This window comes from Gallus gallus, chromosome 5, assembly GCF_016699485.2.
Source record: "Gallus gallus isolate bGalGal1 chromosome 5, bGalGal1.mat.broiler.GRCg7b, whole genome shotgun sequence".
Lineage (NCBI taxonomy): Eukaryota > Metazoa > Chordata > Aves > Galliformes > Phasianidae > Gallus > Gallus gallus.
Genome location: NC_052536.1, coordinates 4104670 through 4128269, shown reverse-complemented (window position 1 = coordinate 4128269; position 23600 = coordinate 4104670). Strand labels below are relative to the sequence as shown.

Sequence of the window (23600 nt, the reverse complement as noted above, 5' to 3'; positions counted from 1 at the left end):
CACACTGACATATTTAACATAGCATAATGTTAAAAAAAATAGATTTTTAATAGATTTATATACATTTTTAAAATACACTACGTTTTTAACACTTAATCAAAACCAAGCCAGTACATGCTTCAACGGAGAATAAGCATACAATTAGTGGAGCAAGAATTGATACAGAAGGAATGGAACTAGATAAAAATCAAGGTAAAGAACGAAAAGAAATGAATGCAAGAGGAAATTCTTCAAAAAGGAAGAAGGCTGAGAATGACTCGCATCAGATATCAAGCGATTCTTCCTCATATTCAAAAACCTCACAGCTGTTAGGTAAAATCACTGATGACTGCAAAAGAGGAAAAAATACCACTCCCACTAGACATGAATTTGATAGAGATATGGAAATGGATTTGAAGGCTGGACTATTCAGTGGATAAGGAACTGGTTGGATGGTCATAGCCAGAGGATAGTGTTAAAGTGGAAGCTGCTGACAAGTAGTGTTCCCCAGGTGTCCATCTTGGGACAGGGGCTCTTAAATGTCTTTATCAGTGACGTAGACAGTGGGATTGAGTGCAGCATCAACAAGTTTGCAGACTATACTAAGCTGAGTGGTACACTTGGTATGACAGCAGGAAGGGATGCCATCTAGAGGGACATGAGCTTTAACAAGGCCAGGAGCAAGGTGCTGCGCTTGGGTGTGGGCAATCCAGATGTCTACAGACTGGGAGAACAATTTGGGGGTCCTGGCAGATGAAAGGCTGGACAGGAGCCAGCAGTGTGCATCTGTAGCCTGGAAGGCCAGTGGTATCCTGGGCTGCATCAAAAGAGGACTGGAGAGCAGAAAGAGAAAGGTGACTTTCCTCCTCTGTTCTACCCTTATGAGGTCCCGTCCAGAATTCTGCATCTAGGCTTGGGACCCTCATCACAAGAATAATGTGGAGCTGTTGGAGTGGGTCCCAGAAGAAGGGCACAAAGAAGGACTGGAGCAACTCTCCTATGAAGAAAGGTTGAAGGAGCTGGGCTTGTTTAGCTTGGAGAAGGCTCTGGGGAGACTTATCATGGCCTTCCAGTACTTGAAGGGATAAACAGGAGGGAGACCAGCTTTTTACACAGTCTGGTAGTGACAGGACAAGGAAGAAAGGCTTTAAACTCAAAAATGGAAAATAAAGATTAGATGGTAGGCACTGGTACAGGTTGCCCAGAGAAGATATGGATGTCCCAAGCCTGGACGCATCCAAGGCTAGGCTGGATGAGCAGCCAGATCTAGTGGTTGGCAACTCTGCCCATGGCAAGAGTATTCCCTTTAAAGTCCCTTGGAACCTAAGACATTCTACAATTCTATGGGTAAGCCTTGAATTCCTAAGAGAAAGATGATGTGAGGGAAATTCATAAAATAGAAACAAACAAACAAAAAAAAAACATTAAAAAAAAAACAGATTTCAGAGCTAGCTTTATGATCATTTCAGGAGAGACTAGAAAACCTTCAGTCACTGCTGCTTCATATGAAACTGTGCTTAGATGAGGACAAGACAGGAAAGGAGGAAAAGGCATCCCCTTAGGACACACATCTCTGGTCCAGTACAACATCCAAAGCCTCCAGCTATTTTCTGCTGAGGACTATTAACATTACTTTCATACAGCTGGACCAGATGGTATGATTCACTTATCTCAAAATACAAGAGCTCAGTGAACTTAATGATATTATCAGGCATCAAGTTAGAACAAATACAAGAAAGCGCTTTTCATGCAAATATTGGAACTATGGGTATCGTGTTGAAGGGAGAGGGCTAAAATTGAACACATTTTTAAAAGAGATCAAACGTGGATAAAAAAGACTACGTCAGTCAAGAATGCATGCAACATGAATGCAACCCACAATTTTTCTTTTTATCTTCTCCCCCTTAAGGACATCCTTAAACTACCGTCAGAAGCTTAGAGGTGAAGGATGGATAAATTAGCATTTCCTAATGCACCCTTCCGTAACACTTCCATTAGCACCTGTTGTTGGGCACCAACAGCAACTGCACATCTGGTCAAGTGTACTTCTAATGTGAATCAGCAATGTATTTCTGATAGTCTTCTGGTTTAGAAAGATATTTACATCTAAACACATTAAAAGAGGAGAAATTGGTCAAGATAAAAAAACTAATAGGTAATCAAAACATCATCTATGTCCTTGTTTGGTAAATAAATAAATTTCTGGAAATAAATTTCTCCATCATCCAAGTTTCAGTATCTATCACATATGGAAACATTATCTCAAAGGCTTTAAAAAAGTAAGAAACTCAGTTGGCACAGAGCATTACAAGTCATTCAAGTTTTCCTTCCTCAGTTCGCAGCTGGGAAAACCAGGAGTCACGCACAAAGCCAGTAGATTAAAAAAAAAAAAAAACCCAGTGGAAGCAATTATGAATAAAATAAATTAAAAAAATACAATCAAGCCCTGATTTTCCCCCAGCATCCTGAACATTTTTCCTTAATGAAAGATATACAGCTTCAAGACATCATCTCTTTTCTGCCAACACAGCTCTTTCCCTGATGCTCCTTGAGGAGGTAAAGAAAGAATCACACACAAAGAAAGTGAAGAAAAGGAAGAAAGGCTCCGTTTGTCCCAGTATCTCCAGTCACTGGAAACCACCATCACATCATCACCTGGAGAAGATGGCACACACTGGGATAAACAAAAGCTACCTGTTATACTAAACCAAGGTACAAGATGAACGTTAGAAATAAAACCTATCACAACTGAACATGCAATCTACAAGTCAACACAAATTACTACTTTTTTTTTTTTAATAAATTTTGCATCATGCTTACAAAATTTTGGGAAGAGTTGAAGTGAGAAAAAAATATTCATCTGTGCTAATTTGACTGTTCTTAAAGAAGAAAATTCTAAGAAAAAATCCTCAAAGGACTCTACACATCTGTAAAGTCACAAGTATGATAATGAGCATAATTACTGAAAATGTTACCTAACGAAAAAAAAATTCAAAATGAGCAGTATAGAAATCAAAAAGCACAGAGATGATAACAGCAATGGCAGATCTATTCAACATTAAGAGGATCCTAAACCACACAAACTGAGAACAATTAATGTAAGTTGCCAAAAACAAAATACTTTCCTGGGATGTCAATCAGTAACACAGAACTGACAACTGCACTTTAATTAAATTTGAGACTGTTACCAATTAGTTAGTCTAGAGCACTATAGGCTTCATGCTGCCTATGACTCAGTGCACTGACTCATCCAGTAAAACTTCCCTTACAGAAGAACTATGCAGACATCCACAAGGATGCAAGATCAAAAGAAAAGTAGTTTCATTGACCTTCTTAGAGAAAGTCTTGTTTTAAATTTAGATTGATGAAGCATATTCTGATACAACTGTTCAATAGGTTTACCAAGGCGAGAATTTCACAAGTATTGTTATAATTCCATTTTGGATAAACAGCTCAAAAAACTAAATATAAGTAATGGTTTGTATAGTGTGAAACTGAAGCAGCAGATTTTAAATGTGCCTTTTTATAAGCTCCTCTGGTAGCATTACTTATTATTAATAACATAGCCATCATCTTTCATTGAAAGATTCTGTTTTCTACAACCTGCAAGTCCCAACTAATTTTAACAATTGTAGCCTGAAATTTTCCAACGTCAGCAGTAAGCTCTTAAACCAACAGGGGGTGGGAGAGGAGGTGAGAAGAAGTTCTCAGCCATTACCCTGGGAAGAGCAATACACGTTATTTCAGATTTTAAAACTCCTACAGGAATCCTGCCATTGTACTTAATAGAACTGATATTTTGCAGCTCTGGAATAAAAAAAGGGTAAACTAATGGGAAAATAATCCTGGGAGAAAGACTATTCTATTGCTATTCTTGTAAACTTGCTGAAACATAAGTTAGATTTAAAAGTTAGATTTAGTCTAACTTAAAGAACTATCTACCTGCTGCTCCTTCTGAATGCTAGGGCTAATATGTCAGAGCTGCTAAGCACAGAATCTTAGGAAAGGCAGCTTCTCTTCCTCCCTCCAATAACGCCATGATAGTGCCACCACAGAGGGAGCAACCAGTTTATGCATGCTGTAGAATAGTGGATAAGAAGAGTTCCAGAACCAATACATGCAATTTGCTGAGAAGCCCTGAACTGACAAATAAAGCACTGTTTCTCAAAATGCCAGGCTGTTCACAACCATCTTTAGCTGCAGCTATGCATTCTTGATCCTGTCTTTGTACTGGCCCTATTGTTACAGGTTGTATCAGCTTCTCATTCAGCAGAAAGACAAGTAAAATAGCAGTTTTGGTATCAACTCACTCCATGGCTACACAATCAATCAGAAGAGCAAGAAAGGAAGCAAGAACATATAACCAGACGGCATCAGGCAGTGCACTGCAGTCTGAAATACATCAAGCCACATCAGCTTACAGCAAGCAAGAAACTCACAATTAAGAAAAAAAGCTAAGTCAGAACAACTACCTACCAAAGAGCCTTAAGAGTATAGCTTCACAGGATGCTAATCCTTGGAGGAGAGAGGAAGGAGTTCTACATTAATTTCTCATACACAAGTCTTCCTGCTTCTAGTGCATTTCTCCCAGCACTGATGCTGACATCCATATGTCAATTTATCTTATCAGCACAGCATAGGAAAACAACACAGAAGAAAAAGCTGTAATGCTTCCTGGCCCTGTGTTTAACTGGTTTGCCAAACTGTCAGGAACACAGAGAGACAGAGGAGCAGCAACTCACTCTGGCAGCTTACTTGCTCATGCAGCCATAACCTAGACAGCCTGGTTCTTCCAGCAAACCCTTTAGAAATCAATTCCTTCAACTTGTGTTTTATTTCCAAAAGCTAAGCGACACTGGAAATTGCAATACCAATATCATAAATAAGAAATGTACTCAGTTTACAGATGAGCATTGGAACCTCAGCCACACAGTTCCCATATGCTGCTCAGGAAGTCACTACACCACACAGGTAGGTCACAGTACTGTCTCTTTTTCCTGGCTGTCATACACACAAGCTCTAGATCTGCTTCCCAGACTTGCTATGCACTCACTACTCTAAGTCGATGTCACTCCAAAGCAATAAACCAAATGCTAAATTTGAGATGTTAACCTCTTTACCTCTTTGAAAAAGAAGGAAAAAGGGCATTCCTGCTTGGGCACCCAAAGATTCATACATAATTTTGATACAATGCCATAACTAAGTTCTTTAAAAAAAAGTAGTAATAATACTGTTACCTTAAAGTCAGCTATAAAGATATAAATTCTTAGTAATGAGTTTGAATGAATATATCAATGAAGATAAATGTAATAGCTATCCATGAGTAACTCATATGTTGTAAGGATATGATTCATGAATCAAAACAAAATTCAGCATTCAAAACAGTATTTGAATAGGGAACACCAAATAAAGACATGTGGCCTTGTACAAGAACTAAACAAAATAAACAGTTGCTTATTCACACAGCACATTCTGACTATGCCTACTTTAGCAGGCCAGTAGAAAATTCTTAAGCGGCAAAACAACTCTTTTGTCTGAAATCCTACACACATCTCAAGGCAGTTTCTTCCAGATTAGACCTACTTTGGTTCTTTAGGCTGAGTATTTGTTAATAGTTGGAGAATGAGGTGCAATCCTGGAAAACAACCTCTGGTTTAGTCTGAAAAACCCAACTTGTACTTTGCAACCTCAATCAAACTAAGCAGGAACAATCAATGCGTTTTCTCAAATGCAGATAATTTAGTAAAGAACTAAACTGCTAATGCAGGTGAACCCTCTAAGTGTGCTAAAAACAACTATGTTAAACTATAATTTTGCTTTATATCAACTTAGAGCTAGCAACCATCAGTTACTGTGGCAAAGTACTTTACATAAGAATTACAAAAGCATATAGAAACAACGGATGAAACCTGGAAAACCTCTCAATGCCACAATTGTAAGTGACAAAAACCAAATTGTTAGTTATCCTCCATCAGGATTCTCTTGTTCAGACAAAACAAGAGTTTCATTCCCAGATACAAGCTCTACTCACATTTAGAATCAAGATGTAAAACATGCCTCTTATTCTCTGTAATGAAAACAAAGAAACCCTAGAAACATGAAACAGTGCAATACTAATACTCGACAAAGCACACTACATGAAGCATCATAGCTCCTAGAGAAGCTATTTAGTTCACAGGTTATCTGACAATTTTTAAAGAAGGAAACACGTGGATGATCTTCCTGCAAGTAGCTGCTTTCCCCTGTACATTTCCCAACTGAACCTTACTCAATCTCTTGAAATTCTTTTACACACACATACGGATACAGAATCATTTAAGTATATTTAACCCATCTCAAATAATCTACAGGTTTTTTTGTGTGCATTAAAGTCAGTCATAATTGCATAATGATAGTTTCTAATATACCAATACCCAGATTGATGTAGACAATACAGTCAGAGGACAAAAACGATATATACTGTGCCCAGATGCATTTTTCACACACTTGGTTTAATATGTCCCTTGTAATACACATGCAATACACCAGTCAACTTCCCATCTCTTGACAGAGTTGAGATTGGATATAAAATAAAACAAAAAACAACGTGCAACACAACTTTTTCCTCCCCTTTATGTCTGTGTCTGTACAAACAACACTTGTTCAACTGGAAACCAATCGTTAGACCAGCAGTTAGTTGTATAAATACAGTCCTAAGGTTAAAAAGAAAAAGGTTGTTGTTTTTGTTGATTGTAATATATTTGTTGGGGGGGGGGGGAGGGTAAATCACATGTATACACAGAAATCCTAAACTACTGCAAAAAGTCATCTTATTAAATACTGTAATGTGGTGGAAAGTGCAGCAATAACAGATCAGCAAGGTCCCAGGCTGCAGCAAGGATTTACTCAAATGCAACATCCATGGACACAGAAATAAAGAAGCCACTTACCTTCAGAAGGTCTCAGGTACACAGGGATGTCCAACAAGTCACCCTTACCTCCACTGCCAACCCTTAAATGAGGTATGGGAAGGGATGGATCCTGGCTCTTCTTACTGCATATGCACCTGACCTTGCCTGGGGTGGCCCTGCCTTCATACCAGGTGCTCAATCAGTGCTTCCAGCCGTGACTTAGCATTTCCACTACGAGTGCTATGTTTCATTCTATAACCCAAGAAAGCTGTTAAATATTTTTGTTTTAGAAATCCAGTATAGTGTTTATGTCTTCAGTATTCTAGATCCAACCTGTCTTCTATCAGTAACAATGTAACACAGATTAAGACACGCTCAAAACAGCTGAAGAAATCCATAACAAAAATTATAAAAACAAACGTAAATTTGTAATACGACTTACCAAGAAGTAATTAAAGAAGTACAGCAAATCTTAATTATCTACAATGTTTGCAAATTTCCTCAAGACAGGAAATACAGCCTGATCATGTCACCACAACAAAACAATCTAGATGAGTTTGCAAATACTTTATAATGCCTTAAAACATCACAATGAGTCACATCTTGGACATCATCCCAAATGATCTTTGCAAAATAAAGGAATCCCATTAGTGTTATAAAATATGTGTATATTAGAAATCTCCCAAAAAAAAAAAAAAAAAAACTATATTATTCAGAAAGAATGAAAAAAAAAAAGAAAGAAAGAAAGAAAGAAAATACAAGTAACTAACAGGCATTCTGACCAAGTAAGAGTTTACTACTTGAGAAATAGAAGGTTTACATTCTACTAATAAGGCATTTTCAATAAGTTACAATTTCCCACTTAGAAGAGGTCACTTGGTCATTTTTATACCTTCCCCACGTAAGTGCTTGCTTATAAATTCAAGACCATCAAAGCAATTTTTATTCAATCACTTCATTGAAAGCAAACAAATATTCTCTACTCAAACAGAACATACACCACTCTTGCTCATTTTAGACTTCACAGCAGTAATCTTTCTAGTTTCAGAGAACAGCAACTGTCAAAATTTACGAAGTGTTTAGTCAGATCATACTTCTGGAACTGTCAGAAATCTAGAACTATTTCTGTTAGGAAGCAAAAATATTGATTAAAAAGTTTTACGAGTTTGAGATTTTTCTCCATGATGTTAGCACTTCAGTCACCAAAGTACTAGCAGATAAAAATTACCCATGAGAAAACATAAGACTTGTATGAATCTTTCCTCTCTTCTCTTTCTACTAGAAAGAGTGCCATCTGTTGAAAGAACATACCTCATGTAAGCTAAAAGATGTGCAGCTTCCTAAAGCCACTGAACAAGGACTTCAGACTATTCTTGAAAAGCCAAGTACCAAAGTCTAGCTGCCTGCCGTGATGAATTCCAAGCGAATATCTGTACAGTTTACCGATGAACTTTTCCAGTTCTACAGAGAAAACTACTCTTCAGTTGATCCAAATTTTGACTTGAGATAGATAAGGGTCCTTCCTCCTCCCAGTTTATCCTGAATCTGTTTACTTTACCTACCACTACCTAATACACACATGGACAAACCATGTAGAGTAAGGATTATATCTGTTTTTACACAACTACCTAAGAACCTATCTTATGTCTTCAATTCCTGTTAAATATACAAAAATTCAAGAGGCATACTTGTATTATATGACTGCCAAAAGGCAGGGCTTTTAACATTATTTTAAATAAAACTGATTGTTAACAAAATGTTGGCAAAGTGAGACATGCAATAAAAATTATTCATGGGATCATAAAGATTTGTTAGAGAAATTTACTTTTAGAGAAATGCTGGAAGGGTTTTAGTACTTCTCTAAGTAAATTAAGAAAATGTACACACTTAAAACGACAACTGAAAAAAAATATTATAACGTATTTTGCTCTTACCCACATGCAAACAAGAAAAATTATCCTAGAAGGAAGGAAATGAGAGGTCAAAGATACTCCAGCATTCTTAATCAGGATCTTTCTATAACACTGCAATTTAGCAGGAAATATTATTTAAGCTTTAGTATACAAATATTTCTTTCCTGTTATGAGATTACAAATCATTTTACAAAGATGTTTTGTTTCATAAAACAGATCAGACTAGAATATCTATATTCTAATCTACATAGTATCTATTTTGATTCTTAATTTTTGTTTCAAAACTTTGAGAATATTGCTACACGTGAAGGAGATTATTACTACAAACCCAGAGAACCATACACGACATACAGACACTCAGATAATCTGAAAGCCCTAGCCACGATCCTGAAAAAGCTGGCACTTTGCAGTCTGTTACTCCTATGAGGAACCACAAAAATGAAATATAACCTGGTACTGAAGCACAAGTTCTAATCTCATCTCAACTCAAATAAGAAACAAAACCACGTCATGTTTTAATATGAAGTTATTTTACAATGAAAAATGAAAAAAGAGAGTCTGAAAAATAAAAGCATCCATGACAAAAAGTAGTCAAATTTACCCTCTAAAGCAGTCATTCCAATCCCCTGTACAGCAGCACTTCAAAATGTTGAAAAAATATGCAAGCTAAATCAAGCTTTCCAAACCCTTGCATGTACTACCAAAAAAGTGATGTTGATGATTTTGATATGAAACATATGAACTCCTTCACTGTATACACTAAGCCAAAGATGTACATAGGCACAATTTTCATTTAAGCCACACCACGCACGATTATAGAAGAGCTAAAGTTGACAATATAAAGGGAGTGAAAAGGCTTACACCTTATGGCTTTACCTGCCAGAAAATAAAGATGACAGAAAAAGAATCTTAGCGTTCTATATTCTTGCAAATAGTCATATATTATGCCACACAAGTCATTTTCATGCTATCCATTAGAGAGAAGAGAAAGAAGCAAATAAAGTACACAGTAAAACACAATTCTAGTTGCAAGCAAGAAACAACTATCAGTTCTACCTAGTACAACTCTTACATCTATGTGAAGGTCACCATAAGTAACTTTAAAAAAGATGTAGTATTACCAGACTCTGCATTACACTGAAGGAATGTATGAAGTGACAAAAAGTTGTTTATACTGCAGTTCTACTCAACAAAAAGAAATCCAAATAAATAATCGGCATGTAGGAAAAACAACCCTCTTACATAATGTATTATATTAATTAAGATATAAAATGATTTTCCACTTCTGATCTATTCAAGAAGTCAACAAAATGCTGCCAATACTAACCATTTCTTACATCCACCTCACTTCTGTACTTAAACAAAGGATACTACTAAACTGTACTTGTATACAGTTGAAATACCTACAAGGTCACAGACTTGGTATATATTCAAGCATTACAGCAACTTGCATCATCAACATCATGCCACAGAGAAAGGAAAAAAGGTTATGATGAATATGATATTTCTAAGCACACGCCATTCATAACCAACATCCTCAAATTTAATTTAAAATATATTTTCTTCACGAGGGTTTGATCTGATTGCAGCTACACACGAAACAGTAATTTCATAGGGAAGATACTCCCTTCACTTCTGAAGATTCCACATATCAAAACGAAAAAATCGCATTTACTCTTCTAATTCTTTGCTTACTTTTAAGACTAAGTACCTATATTTCTCATCTTGATTCTACAAAACACACTAGAAAATTTCACCCACAAATATGTACAATTTGTCTTACAATACCTTATGGCTTCCTCAGTCATCAACCTTATAGATCTTCCAGAGAAGCCCTGCTGCAAGAGTCTGTTAACAGGAAAACCATACTTACTCTCAGAGGTTTAATCTCGGAAGCAAAGGGAGCTATGTTCCAGAACTTCTACTGTACACCAAGAAGCACTCCTTGCCTCAGTGTGAAACCTGACAGCCAAATTCTACATCTGTTGTAACTGAGTGACACATCCAGAACTATGTGTAATATGGTCCAGCAGAAGGTACTCCTGGACATGGCAGGGCTCTTTGAGCTACATGACTTCCAAGGTCCCTTCTCATCCGAACCATTTTATGACTACTACTGGCAGCAAAATTTGTCAGTGCAACAAAGCATAAATGAGCCCTTCCCTTTCAAATCAGAGAGAAGCCAAGCAAATGAAAACTACCACCCCCTGGCCCTTGCCACCTGCTTTTAGAGAGTTCAGATAGACCACCCCTTCAATATGCATTATTTACTTTACTTGTTTTCATAAGAGTAATGATGTCTGAAATGAAATTTAATGACATTATGACTCAAGTACATAATTATTAACACTTCCATATGAAATTAAAATTTCAATCTCTGAATGACCTCAGCTAATCACTAGACTTAGAAAGATAGTTAATTTCCTCAGCTACATCCAAAAAAAAAAAATCATATTTCCTCAGTTATAACAGAGAAGATATTTAAGATGCAATAAGAATTTTACAAAGACTGAATTGCAAATCTAATCTTTCCTTACATATTTACAGTCAGCAAACCCAAGACATGTACTCATACTTGGTAAGTCTAGGCTGCCAGGTACCTGCAGTAATTTTACAGTAGCTAATATGAGGACTGCCCCAGAAGTAATGCCTCCTGTTTTATTTTATATATTATATTTATTTTTTTTATTTTATAATAACGGAGCAGGTGTTGATGATATGGCAGTAGAGGTTGAACCTTCCCACCAATATTCTGTTACATGTTGTTGCCATAAGACAGATGGCAGCAGAGGGGCAGTCTAACAAAATGGCATTTGATGAGGAAGCGTGTATGAAGCAAAGAGGTGCCACTGATTTTCTCCATGCAGGAAAAACTGTAGCCACTGACATTCATCAATGCTTGCTGAACGTTTATGGAGACCAAACAGCAGATGTGAGCGCAGTGAAGCAGTGGGTGGTGCGTTTAGCCAGTGGCAACAGCAGATCACCTCCACTGGTACAGATTTTTACAAGTGCAGCATGTAGGCTCTTGTTCTTCCTCTATCAAATGGTGTTACTGTGATCTTTGTATCTGTTGTAATTTCCATGGAAATAAACAGGAGGCATTATTTTCAGAGTGACGTACATGTTAGCTAAATCAACATTTTACAAAGAGAGAGCCTGAAGCAATATTATTTCAGTGATTTTAAATAAACATATTTACTTTCAAACTACTTTTAAAAGTATTCTCCCAAAGTGCTGAGCCACCAGTAAACACCATCAGAATGATTTGTGTTCAAACTCTGGGAAGAAGAAAAAGTAATTAAAACCAGACTGTACCTTTTGATGATTTCAGATAACCATTAATTTTAGACATCAAATTTGGTAGTTTATATCTGAATTATTTCTTTATACAGAACAAGCCTGCACAAAGCTGCTCAAAGCAGCATTACCTTTAACAGAAATACAAGACAGTAAGAAAAACCTGCAGATATTTCCCACAATGCCAATATGATATTAAACCCCTAGTAATATTTTGTGGTAAAAATTCTGTACTCCTGTTTGCAAACCAGCATTCAAATATTTAATAAGAGAGTTTAACCAAAAGGCTGACTAAATAAGGCACACAGTACTAGATGGGAAGGAAATGAGTAGCTACATATATTAATTATCACCCTTTCTGGGATCACAGGCTCACTCAAGTTAAAATTTAAAGGGCTCAGATTACTTTCTGGTGCATTTTATTAGTTTTCCCCAAGAGGTGCAAAGACTAATGCTGTCACAACAGAAAAGGAGAGCATATACAGCGTCATTACAAGCTGAGTCACCCAAAAGCATTGAATCTTGCTTTATTATAACACAGACTCTTAAATAGTCTCCTGAAACACTATCATTTGTTATGCCATAGAGTGATAACAGCAAGCTGACTTGGTATTACAATAAAATGAAATCTGGTGCATCTGCAGAGTTGTTCTCAGTAGGCAGACCAAGCTCCCTTGCTGGTCTCTTTGGAGATAGCAGCTGCAAGCTTCCCTTCCCCTACTGCAATAGAGAAAGATGCAGAACAAAGTTGCTGAGAGCTGTCTTGTTATTGCGCATGATAACATTTAGACTTGCCTGCTGAGAGCAATGCTGCAGGTGGGAAGAAGAGGTGGCTGGGTGGATGCCCAAGAATTATTACCAAAAGATTCTTCCCTGTGCAGATGTAGCCATCAGCCTACTCTTCCCACCCCTACTCCTTCAAGTTTTAGGATGACTATCTCTCTACAGCACAAAAAAAGTTCCATAAAAACTAAACTCCTAAGGGATTCTTGACCATGCCTTGTTCAGATGCTGCCATTCTGGAAATCCAATATGACTACTTATCATTTCCTGCTACCAAGGCTCTAAGCACACAGCAGTATCAGCTTCAAAACAGAACAGATGTGCAGTGCTCTCAAATAAATCCTAGGTATTTTAATTTGCCTGTCATTAGAGAATTTATAATCCCTTTATTTTTCAGGACCCACTAAAGAAAACAGTAAAGCAAGATACTCCAAATTAAGAGTATGACTGGATTTTGTCCACCCCCTCAATTAACAAGCTGTTCAAATACCATCTTCTGTCATGTTTTCTTCCCTGTCTCCATTTTCCCTCTCTCATTTCATGACGGAACCTCTGTAAAAACAGATATTATTACTCAATAAGAGTAGGTATTTGAGAACCTTGTGCACATACTATATGAAACGATTTCAAAAAACATATCTTTTTCAAATACTATCTTCAAAATGGGTTTTTACATGAAAATGATGCTTTCAAGTATTTTTACATTTTCAAATATTTTTTTACTTTTTCAAGCGTGATTTTAATCAAATATTTTAAACAGTGCCCTGTAGTAAAACAGGGGGGCACCTCCACAGCCCTCCGTCCCCCTCATTGGTCCTCTGTGCACAGTGTTGAGCAAAGGCTGCCATGTGCCAGAGCCCCTCCCCAGCACTGAGGCCTGGGCTGTGCCTCACCCCATGGGGCAGAGTCATTCCCTCTGGGAAGAGTGGAGGGGATCCAGGAAACCCAGGGCAGACCCTAAAGTACCAAAAATGGAGAGGCACTTACTGGTTTTGCTTTAGAAAAAACGTTAGTTTTTTCTTATCATTGTTATTTTGTATTGTTCTTTTAAATTGTTTATTGTCCAGTTTTGAAATTTTTTTAATGGAGCAGCTGGAATGGACCCTGATACTGAACTGGAGTCCCTCTTCCCATCCAAACCAAAGTCTTCTGCTTCTCCAATGGAAAGCTGCCTCAGTACCTTCTCTGATGCTGCCTGGAGGCTGCAGGGAGCTTGGGGCTGTCCACTCAATTCCTCCTGGTCCCGACACAGCAGCTGAGAGTAGACCAGTCCCAGTCCTGCCCTCTTCTTCAGGGCTCACTTGGAGGCTGCAGGGATCTCCACGCCATCTGCTAGACTCCTCCCCTTGTCCTGACACAGAAGCTTAGAGGATGCCAGTCCCAGTTCTGCCCTCCTCTTCAGGACTTGCCTGGAGGCTGCAGGGAGCTCAGGGCTAGACTTCACCTGTTGTTCCAGCACAGCAGCTCAGAGGAGACCAGTTCCAGTCCTGGCATCTTATTGAGGGCTCACCAGGAGGCTGTAGGGAGTTGTCCCGGTGTAGAAGCATAGACGACACTAGTCCCAGTCCTGCCCTGTTCCTTGGGGCTTGCATGGAGGCCACGGGGAGCCTGGGTCCATTCACTGGACTCCTCCTGCTTTGTCAGTGCAGAAGCTTAAAGGACACCAGTCCTAGTCCTTCCCTTTTCCTCAGAGCTTGGGAAAGAAGAGGTGAGAGGTCTTGGGGAAGGATGAGGATGGGAGACAGGGAAGAAGGGATTCTAGAGAGCAGCAGATGGCCCAGGGGCTCTTCGGTGGATGGCAACTCTTCAACGCCAAGATGGAAATTGAGAGCTCCTGCTGTGCCACCAACAGATATAGTGATGTCTCTGGGGAAGTATGTTACAGTGCTTGCCCAGGCATTATGGAGGTGGATCTACCTCCATCGGTTCATCCTCTGGAGGTAGATCCACCTCCATGGGCCCAATATCACCCTCCAGTGGGTCTACATGCATTGGCTCACTGCTACTCTCTGGAAGACAAAGCGAAACTTCTTTGGTGGAGGAGGATCCGTCCTCCTCCACAAATATTCCCAGAATGGGAGGGAAAGGTCTAGGTAAAATGCTCCTGGTCTCAAGTGTGTGCTTCCCAGACAGAAGTCAATCAGCAACTGGTGTTCTGTTGTCAGGGTTTATAGAGGTTGGCAGGGAGGTAGCTCTTGGCATCATAAGGCAATGATGATGAGACCCTACGAATGTCCCATGACAACCAAAACAAGGCTGAGATAGGAGAGGGGAGGCTATGGCCTGAGAGTTGGCCTGCTTGTCACCAGTGGGATTCTGATGAGCTCCATTTTAAGTCTATTTCTCTTTAATGTTTTCACTGTTGATTCCAATAAAGATCTGGAAGTTTGTCATGGTTTTATGACTTTTGGTTATCAGTATTCCACATTATAACATCATGTAGTGCACTGCAAGTTAAAGAGTCAATGCTCCAGTTCCACGTACCTATCCCAGAAGAGAAGAACTAGATCCCCCAGAGGACTGTTCTCTGTTCTGTTAACCATTTCCACTCAGAGCAAAAGATAACAGCTGTTTGTAGGTCATTTGACCTTCCTTTTTCATCATCTATTGCAGGTGCCATCTCACCTCAGCATCAGAGTAAGGCCTTCAGTTTTCAGACACTCCTCTCTCATTTAATTTATTAGCTTCACTTCTAATTATACTGTATTATAGTGTGTATAGTATCTTGCATTCTGATATCTGTTATTTACTAAATCAATTAGTAAATTAGTTTGTTTCTCCTCATCATTGCCGCTGATTTGTCTTTAGGCCCACCTCTCTATCCTTTTCCCTTTTCCCAGGGTGTGGACCTGTGGGTCCCCTCACCCTGCTAGTCACAGAATCAGGCCAAACCAGCCCGTAAACAGTTGACAAAGTTGTATTAAGTAAATTTGTGGATGATGCACAAGGATGACACATGAGCATGAGGGAGGAGTGCTGGCTTCCTTAAGGGTAGAGAGGCCTTGCACCAAGATCTGGACAATTCAAGGGTGGTCACCATCTGCATAAAGAGGAGCAAATTGTGGGTTCTGCACCAGAAATGGGGTGGCGCTGGCCCTATGTACAGACTGGGGGGTGAGGGGCTGGAGAGCAGCCCCGCAAAAAGGGATCTGAGTGTTCTGGTTGGTGACAAATTGAATCTGAGTCAGAAGTGCACTCTGGAAGCCAGAAGGGCCAACTTTACCCTGGAGTGCTTCAGGTCCAGCACTGCCAGGTGAGGGAAGCAGTTGTCCTGCTCTGCTCTGTGCTGTGCAGCCTCACCTTGAGCACTGGGCTCAGGTTTCAGTGCTACAACATAAGATGCTATTAGAGAGCACCCAGAGGAGGGCTGTAAAGATGGTAAAGGGTCTGGAGGGTAAGACACTGGAGGAACGGCTGAGGGCCCTATGTTTGTTGCTCCCAGAGCAAAGTAAGCTGTGGGAAGCTCTCATGGCAGCTGCAGCTCCTCACAGGGAGCTGAGAGCAGTGCTGAGCTCTGCTATCTGTTAACAGCAACAGGGCCCGAGGTAACAGCATGGAGTTACATCAGGGGAAGGTCAGGTGGGGGTTATGGAAAGGGTCTGCACCAGAGAGCAGTGGGCACAGAACAGGCTGCCCAGGGCAGTGGGTACAGCCCCAAGCTGCCACAGCTGAACAACCAATTGCATTTGGGTGGTTCTTTGTGGAGCCAGAGGTTGGATTTGATCATCCTCATGGGTCCCTTCCAACTCACAATATTCTATGATTCTACAATTTCAATATTTATCTTGTTATGTAATTAATATTCTGTGCCGAGCTTGGTATTTGAGCTGCACCCTACAAAATGCCTCATACAACTTGAGAACTCAAAATACATTTTTCCAAGTCCTTTTTCAAATTCCTGTTTATCTTGAAGACACTGTGGAACACTTCAATTTTGAGAGCATTTACTGTAAATGTATTCTACTAGTCAAATCATTTGCAGATGGCTTTGGAAGCACTGTGACAAGCACACTGGCCACCAACATAGCCACATAATTATTTATATACTATGATACTTGGAAACCCTTCTCACAAAACAGAAGTCCACGCTGCAGGGCACTGTGGAGAGGAAGGCTATTTTTACCTTTAAGAGCTTACATTCAGTATACAGCAGAAAAAGTAAAGGAATACTGACATATGGACAAAGATATAAGGAAACTAAGACAATATTGTCACAGCAATAGACTATGCTTTTGAACACCAACAATTTCTCAGTTTCATTTGATTCTCACCTTGACTAACAAGCTCCATTCAATAAGAAGGAAATATTTATGCTCTGAATCAACAATACCCAACAGTGGCAACAGACCTTCAGGAGGTAAAAGGCTACCGTCTTCAAACCAATCGCTCAAACAGCACTTCAGTCACAAAAGATCAACATGACTGTCAGCAATAACTGATGTTTCCTTCTGTTACTTTGGAAGGCCATGCTCATACTCATTTTCTGCTGAAAATGAATCTTTAATTTGACATGTGCATGCATGAAAATAGCAGTTCTTACAAGAAAAAGGACTAGCGACCTAAAAGACTGAAAGCTAATAGCAAAACTGGATGTTTTTAAGGAATATGTTTCTTTCTAGAAGCTAGATATCCCTATCACATTATTTCTAAAACAAACATACTCCCTTGATGCAAGTAGCGTAGTAAACCTGAGAGAGCACAACAGGCAAGAAATGCCAGCTAATACAAGATGTGAGACAGAATCTATCATAGAAAAATTATCTTCTTTTTAAAGCAAAAATTAGCATAATTTGATGAAAAGATCATCTGATATTAACTGTTTTGTAAATTGCTTAAAGACTGGAGAAAAGGGAATAAATAGTCTCATTCATTTGTCCTCACCACCATCTTGATCACCTATTTACAGACGTTCAAAGGGAAAAACTTCCAGAACTACTATAAATCAAATACTACCCTTAGAAATTACTTGATTTACAATCCTGCCTATACTAGACAACCATATTTAATGCAAGACCACATAGCAAGTTTCACCATTAAATGTGAGCATATATATATTTTGGTTCTAGCTGGTGTAAATATTATACATAAAAACCTTCTGTTTGTGCTGGAGCACTATTAAAATAGATTCCTAGAGCTCCACAACTTCTAAGAACCTGTGTTAGAAAATCCTCATGGGAACAATTAAAATTTCAAAGTTTCATAGAACTCAGTGCTGGTGAAATTATTTTTTGTATCACTGCATAACACAAAAGAGACTAGCAAAAAGGCAAGTGACTGACATAAAGGAAAAAAATAAAGAAATATTAGAGTGAAAATGAGGAAAAACATGCTTGGGGATGTCTAAAGACATTCATTTTGAAAAGGTATGCTTGGTTCTTTCACTACTTTTAAAGCTCAACAGAAGAAGGAAAACTAACTGCTTCAAGAACTGCAAAAACAGAAGTTGAGTATGTGTAAGGAACACTAGCAGTTCAAGGTAGCTAAAATGTGGTTTAGTCAATACAGTAAACTTAAAGGGGAAATTACTGGTGTGTGGATTTACTGCAACAGAATTTTCATTGAGGAAAAGTAAAGGAGATCAGTAAAAACTAATTTGTACAATGTGTTTTCAAGAAAGGACTACCAAAGGGACTTTATAGAAATAGATTCTAAAAGCAATAAAAGGATACTCAAAGATAAGTGGAACTATTATTGCTTATACCCCTGACAGATTCCACAGAGATGTCAATCAACAGAAATATTCAGTGGGAGGGTACTAACACCTTGTTCTCAGCTGTGACTCACTCTTAAAGTAATATTTATGTTCTTAGCAACCTCATTCACTGACCAAAATAATAGAAAGTTGTCTTTCTAGCTGGATTTTCTATATATTGGCAATTCATTGTCTTGGGACACTAGAAGAAATAAAGGCCCCCTTGTTATTTTATTTAATAACAAGGAACATGACTGTATTAAAACTGAGTAAAGGAAACCTTTGTGTATACAGAAGAGAAGGTAGAAAAAACGAAATCCAAGATGAGAATTTATGTTCCCTGCTCCCAAAAATAATTAAAAAAAAAAAAAAAAAAAACGTGGCCTTCCTAGTTCTATAGCCATTTCAACAGAAACTGTACCATACAAAGAAAAGCAGGTTCAATTTTAGTTCAAAATTTCACTGATGATGCTTACACTAACAAAACTTGGTTGACGCACCACACCCTTCAGCTCACTTATTTTTAAAACTTCAATCTTTGTGAAGTGCTGAAAATACATGATTTACTGTCTCTAAAAAAAAAAAAAAAAGACACCTATGTTTTCAGTTATGTTGAATAGTATACACACATTATAAATGCTTCTGATCAAGATGACACTCACTCTTTTATGTCTGACATTAGTGGTTGACCACTAGTACAAGAATCTCTGCAAAACAATCTACATGGATGTGAAAAAAATCCCCCTCCAATAATATGCTGCTTTACATTCATAAATATTTGAATCCTTAAAAAGCCTTCAGAGACCAGAATTATTCTCCACAATTTAGAATCAAGAATAGTTTCTTTTGCAAGTTCCGGCCGAAAAGGTTTTACATATCAACAACCAAACTTTAATAAACAGTCCCCCCCACTAAATTCTTAAGTAAGTACAAATTTATACAACTGAAAAAAAAAAAAAAACCTTTACATACAGTGTCACAATTTATACTTTCACCCCTTGTGCAAAAATGTCATGATAGTTCTGAAATGCAAATGAAACTTAAAGTTTGATATGTATTTCATTATTTAGATATTTTCAACAAAAAAGAGTTACAATAATTATGGCTACTCTGATTCTCACTGGCTTTCAAAAAATTTAAATAATACAGTGACTTCCAAATTAAGGACATTCTCATAAGGCAATACAATAAAACTAGACTACATCATTTTGATCTCCCCAAATCCATCTCAAACTTGATACATCCCTTTGCACTGTCAGTTGACAGCATTTCAAGTATATATAAATAGCTGCTCATTTTGAACATAGTACTTCACGTACAATTTCATTGTTTTAATTAAAACTTACCATCGATCAACCTAGTATAGTAAGCCTGTATGAAGCTAACATAAAAAGCACTCGATTTGCAGACAAAAACATCTGACAGGTGAAAACCACTTAACCATTTAAGTTGCGCATGAAATTCTTTCAACTTAGTATCATATATAAGATCTCCCAGATGCAAACAATTTCATCACTTCAGTTTTGTAAAGAGAGTGTGAAACAGTATACCTAAACTGCATATAACCTGTGTAGTGTAGACATACCAACGCTACAGTATAGACAGATCTGAGCAAATCCAGATACCAGAAGGAATCTTTTCACAGTACCTTGACCAAACTACACAGCTTGCAACACTTGTCTTGTATTGATACAACACTGTTTCTGGTGCTACACATTGCCTTTAGAACTATAGCACCTCTACACCACTCCATGCAGTATAAGGGCATCCTAAGGAAACATAGTACCTCAAAACCACTGAAATGAAACAGTGTGAATAGCAATGAGGAGGTTTAGACTGAATACATAGGAAAGATTTTCTTCAGACGTCCCTCAAGCAATGGAACAGGCTGCTCAGACACACGGTGGAGTCCCCAGCCCTAAGGTACTTGACACACACAGACATGGCACTGAGGGACACAGATTAGTGATTGGACTCAGTAGGTCAAGCTACTGAGTAGGTCATGATTTGATGATCATGAAGGTCTTTTCTAAAATAACTGATTCTACAATGATTTTTTTTAACCTATATACTTACTAACTCTTACACAAAAGGAAGAGAGCTCTTCACAAATTGATGACATAACCACACATAAGAACTCCCTGCTACTGTTAGCAATTTACACTACCTAACACCCTACAAATGTACAAGATCACACGGCAAAAATGTTTCTGCTGGATAGACAGTAAATAATAGGTGTTAACCAATTATTCAACTCACCTGGCCTGACTGGGGGGATAAACAACTAACAACCTCCTCCATCATCACTGGTACATGCAATCTTCCAAAGTTTTTGTTTTCTGTACTATCAGGCAACTTTTTAGTTTCACTCTTCTGTGTAGTTTGCTCTGTTAACTCATATTCAGAAAGCTGTTTTACTGAAGAATGGATCCTTCTGGATAAAGCAGCTAATTTGATTGGATTCAGTTTTAAGTTGTGCAGCAGACATTTGTTAACTTGGCACAGACACTGAGACAACATTTTGGAGTTGATCATCCTAGAAAAACAGAAGTTGGGAATTACTTTGACAAATATTTAAAACATTAAGCATTTGAGGAAAAAAAAACCACAAGAAGTGCAAATGCTATAAGCATTACATTTCACAAGATAGGAGGCTTTACAGAAATGCCATCTCGGCAAAAAGACACTGATAATTTAACTTCTTTTCAGAAATTTGAAGGCCATCTAATAATCAATCACATCCAAGGAAATAGAGCTTTATTTTCACAAGGAATACCTTCATTTCCTTAAGTTGCTAGGACTCTTATCAGTGTTCATACATCTTGAGAAGCCCCCATTAAATGACTAACCACACTTGAGAACAACCAGAACAGTGGCTCAGCTTTCATATTGTTCCCCTACATTCTGCCATGCACAACAAGACACTTGCTCTGAATGGCAGCCAAGGCTGCCAAGTTTCCTGCATTTCTATTTGAAATGGGAAAAGACAAATCAAATTGTGCCACTGGGTTTATAACGCAGTTATAATTAGTGTTACAATCCACACGGGGTAAATACTATAACAGAATAATTTAATGCACATTAAAAAAAAAAAAAAAAGTTGAAGGTTAACATAAGTAAGACTTTATTTGCATTTTTATGAGCTCATACCTTCTGTTGTATCGTATGTCATACTCTCTTAACACAAAAAGACTGCATACTTTGGCAAAACACCCTTTGAATAAAGGCTATCCTACTTTTATACCATTGCATTTGTAAGCACTTATCAGCCTATAACCTTGAACAGACAACTTCAAGTCCCTTGCAACAAATCCCAACACCTCTAGAGAAGCTAATATAGGGGTGAGATGAAGATCAGTAATAACTAACTCACACTGCCTTGCTCTGTGACCCCAGGAGGTATCTTTCCTACCCAGAGCACAGCTCACAATCACTTATCTATTCAACTGAGTAAATTTTTTATGAGTTTAAGGTCGCAGGCTACAGCAGAAGGCTACAGAGATGATTAGGGGCCTGCAGCATCACTCTTACGTGGAAAGGCTGACAAAGCTGGGGCTGTTGAGACTAGAGAAGACTGAAGGAGGACCTTATCAATGCTCATAACTACCGAGCAGGCCCCAAGGACGGCGGCTCTCAGTGCTCTCCGCTCACGGCCCCTCACCACGGCCCCACGAGACGGCCCTACACAACACGCCACACTCTAGAAACCACTTGCCCCGCGCGCGCGACACAGGCACCCGTCGCATCTCACTTACCCCCTCGCGCCGTCGCCTTGATTACATCACGGAAGCGGCGGCCAATGAGGAGGCGAGGGGGGGTGGCCGCTGTTGTTTGAATTCGGCGGCCGGGCTAGGCGGCGGTTGGCTCGGCAGTGGCGCTGAGGTGAGTGGCGGCCCTAGCGGCATGGTGAGCAGGGCTTGGGGGCTTACCGTGCGGTGTTGCCCGTGATCTGTGCTTGGCGGTCGGCCCCGGGGCATCTCTGCTCCTTCTGGGGTGAAGAGCGAGGCCTGGAGACGGCCCTTCGCTGGTCTCTGAGCGGTTTTTTTTTTATTATTTAAATCTACGTGCTGTGTTGTGAGGCCTATAATCCAGAGGCAGCCCTGAACGCTCCTGCAAGACGAGAGAGCTGCCTGCTGTGGTCAGTAAATAGCTGAGACCTGCTGTACGAGTCTGCTCTGAAGTAAAGGAAAACTATAGGTCGATCGGTAGGTGTAATTGAAGAAATCAGGTTCTGACTTACTGGGGAAGGACTGCTTAACTTCCTTAAAGCTGTGCACGGTTAGGTCATGTTTTCAGGCCAGTTAATGGTGCTTCTCAGTGCTTTGTGATGGTTCTTACAGCTGACTGAGCATGGGGTAGAGCTAGCACAGGCGTGTAGTTAAACCCTAAAGTTTGAACTAACTTAAGTTGCAAACAAATGGGAAGGTTACGTTTCAGGTATAAGACCTTTTACTTCTGTTGTTGTTTGCAGGGAAGATTCAGCTGCTTTGTCAGAAGGAACCTTGGAAGCAAAGAAGGGAGAGAAAAGAGTGTTGTTATGTCCACTGCTAAAGAAGATGATGTCTGTAGCCACATGAAAGTGGTTGTCCGTGTCCGTCCAGAAACTCAAAAGGAAAAAGATGGCAACTTTGCTAAAGTTGTTCATGTTGTTGACCAGCATATATTAGTCTTTGATCCAAAAGAAGAAGAGTTTAGCTTTTTTCATGGAAAGAAACTGACCCACAGGGATATTAATAAAAGAACAAAGAAAGATCTTAAATTTGTTTTTGATGCTGTTTTTGCTGAAACTTCAACCCAATTGGAAGTTTTTGAGCATACAACCAAAAGTGTACTTGATGGCTTCCTAAATGGATATAACTGCACAGGTAACTTTGATATATACCTCTTTTCATTCAAAAGTTTTACTAAATTCTTTGGAAGATCTACCTTTGTATCTGGCTGCTGCAGTGGTCTTAGGGACCTACATTTGAATAATTAGTTATAATTTATAGTTATGACCATCTTACTCATTGTATATGGAAAGTAGACTAGCTGTGACGTGTT

At 38.9% G+C, this 23600-nt stretch overlaps 2 protein-coding genes across 11 annotated transcripts in view; one reads left to right on the top strand and one right to left on the bottom strand.

Moving 5' to 3' along the window:
• METTL15P1 (methyltransferase like 15 pseudogene 1) overlaps window positions 1-22348 on the bottom strand; it is a 115960-nt gene extending 93612 nt beyond the window's left edge. For 2 of the 8 annotated variants that reach the window (XM_025150640.3, XM_046941559.1), the window contains exons 1-2: window positions 22313-22348; window positions 20817-21093 (exon numbers count right to left, since the gene is read on the bottom strand). In XM_025150640.3, coding sequence (XP_025006408.1) covers window positions 20817-21092 — 276 coding nt within the window. In that variant the 5' untranslated portion in view covers window position 21093; window positions 22313-22348. Of the gene's footprint in view, window positions 1-20816; window positions 21094-21707 lie in introns of those variants that run through there. The other 6 variants (NM_001397411.1, NM_001199422.2, XM_025150639.3 and 3 more) reach the window with 5 other exon arrangements.
• A 10-nt stretch (window positions 22349-22358) lies between these two features.
• KIF18A (kinesin family member 18A) overlaps window positions 22359-23600 on the top strand; it is a 43083-nt gene continuing 41841 nt past the window's right edge. The window contains exons 1-2 of one of the 3 annotated variants that reach the window (NM_001199426.3): window positions 22359-22439; window positions 23029-23422. In NM_001199426.3, the coding sequence (NP_001186355.2) occupies window positions 23095-23422 (328 nt within the window). In that variant the 5' untranslated portion in view covers window positions 22359-22439; window positions 23029-23094. Of the gene's footprint in view, window positions 22763-23028; window positions 23423-23600 lie in introns of all 3 variants that reach the window. The other 2 variants (XM_046941560.1, NM_001398091.1) reach the window with 2 other exon arrangements.